The sequence below is a fragment of the Tyto alba genome, unplaced genomic scaffold (assembly GCF_018691265.1).
Source record: "Tyto alba isolate M040663 unplaced genomic scaffold, T.alba_DEE_v4.0 Super-Scaffold_15, whole genome shotgun sequence".
NCBI lineage: Eukaryota > Metazoa > Chordata > Aves > Strigiformes > Tytonidae > Tyto > Tyto alba.
Window position 1 is genome coordinate 5,465,063 of NW_024881277.1, and position 1,790 is coordinate 5,466,852.

Consider the following 1,790-nt stretch of genomic DNA (forward strand, 5'->3'; position numbering starts at 1 on the left):
GGACTATAGTTTGAGCCCGTATGCGCCAGCCTAGATATTTCCATGGTGGTATTTTCTGAACCTTTTCCGGCGCAACACAAAGACCTGCTGAATTAACAGCAGTTATGACAAGGGCTACAGCTTCCTCCATGACTTCGTGATGTTGTGCTGCCACTAGAATATCATCCATATAATGGTACAATAAAACGCAGGGCATCTTTGTTCTAACAGGGCTAAGGACCTTGGCTACATACCATTGGCATATCGTGGGACTGTTTTTCATTCCTTGTGGTAGCACAACCCACTGATATCTCTGCAATGGAGCTTGCATGTTGACGCTTGGAACTGAAAAAGCAAATTTAGGAGAATCTTCTGGATGCAAAGGGATATTAAAAAAGCAGTCCTTGAGGTCAATGACTGTCAGAGACCAGTCCCGGGGGATCATTGTGGGAGAAGGGAGCCCTGGTTGCAGGGCTCCCATGTCTTCCATAGCGTCATTAATTTTTCTGAGGTCATGGAGCAAGCGCCACTTGCCAGTTTGTTTTTTAATCACAAAAACAGGTGAATTCCAGGGGCTTACAGAGGGCACAACATGTCTTTTGGATAACTGTTCATCAACTAATTCTTCCAGGGCGCGAAGCTTTTCTAGCGGCAGGGGCCATTGATCCACCCAGACAGGGGTATTAGTTTTCCAGGTTAATCTCAGGGTGTCGCGCACCTCAATGGCCCCTCCTAAAAATGCGTTTGAATAGCCATTCCCCATTGTGACAGTACATCACGTCCCCATAAGATCATAGGCACAGGTAGCACAAAGGGCTTAACAGAGGCCACATGCCCCTCCGGGCCCAGTATCTGAATGAGCTCTAGGCTCTGGTGACTATTTCCAGCACCTCCAATCCCTGCTAAGGTCTGAGAAACATTGGCCAGAGGCCATTGTGGGGGCCATTTAGCCTGGGAGATCACCGTAACCAGAATCACTATTCTGACATCCACTTTCGGTGCCAATCTCCTGCTGTAGTAGTGATAATAATGCCTGTAATACTCTTCAGGATGATCCAACATGTAGTCATAATCTTTGCGCATTTCTTCATCCGGAGCGGCTCCGGCCGCGGCGGCGGTCCCCGCTCTCTCACCTTGAGCGTCTCGTAGGCGGTGGCGATGAGGAGGAACTTCTCGTGTGCCGCCTGCGGGCCGCCGCCCAGCGCGGCCGGCTCCCCGCGGTAGCGGTCGGGGTGGTACTTGCGGGCCAGCTGCCGGTAGGCGCGGGCGATCTCCGCCTTGCTGGCCTGCCGGCTGACGCCCAGCACCTCGTAGCACACCCGGCGGCCGCAGTACAGCCCCTCGGTGAGGCCCCGCGCCGCCGGCAGCAGCAGCGCGGCGCACACACAGAGGCACAGCAGCCGCCGCCGCCACGCCGGCACTGCGCGCCCGACCGCCGCCGCCGCCGCCATTTCGCTGCCGCCACCGCCCCCCGCGCTTCCACATTATCTATCTGGCGCTCTAAGGCTTGTCGTTTAATATTTGCCCATACGTCCTGGGGATCGGGAGGGTAGAGATCTGGCTCCTCCTCTGGGTCCACTGGTCCTGGATCAAAAGGATCATCCTCTGAGGGGTACTCGGCGGCACCCACCTCAGGAGACTCCGAGGTCTTCTTATCGACCGGGAGACCTTTCCTGTCTTTAGTGTCTTTATTCTTAACAGTCTCCTGAGCCTTCAGAGTTTCAAAGATAGTCCTCCACCACGGGAGCATGCGCTGTGCTTCAGCATTCCCTGTTGTAGCCGCGTCCCACAGCTTAACTCCCACATCATCC

General features: G+C 54.7%; 1 protein-coding gene across 1 annotated transcript; it reads right to left on the bottom strand.

Annotated features, from left to right (window-relative positions):
• Positions 1–509: 509 nt before the first annotated feature.
• Positions 510–1,430, bottom strand: LOC122153039 (dnaJ homolog subfamily C member 25-like). The gene has a single exon (XM_042789162.1). It carries the CDS (start codon positions 1,428–1,430, stop codon positions 957–959), a length of 474 nt encoding a protein of 157 aa, XP_042645096.1. The 3' UTR covers positions 510–956.
• Positions 1,431–1,790: the final 360 nt, after the last annotated feature.

Excerpts from the sequence above, each read along its gene's own strand:
- LOC122153039 (XM_042789162.1), bottom strand. The coding sequence starts at position 1,430 with ATGGCGGCGGCGGCGGCGGTCGGGCGCGCAGTGCCGGCGTGGCGGCGG.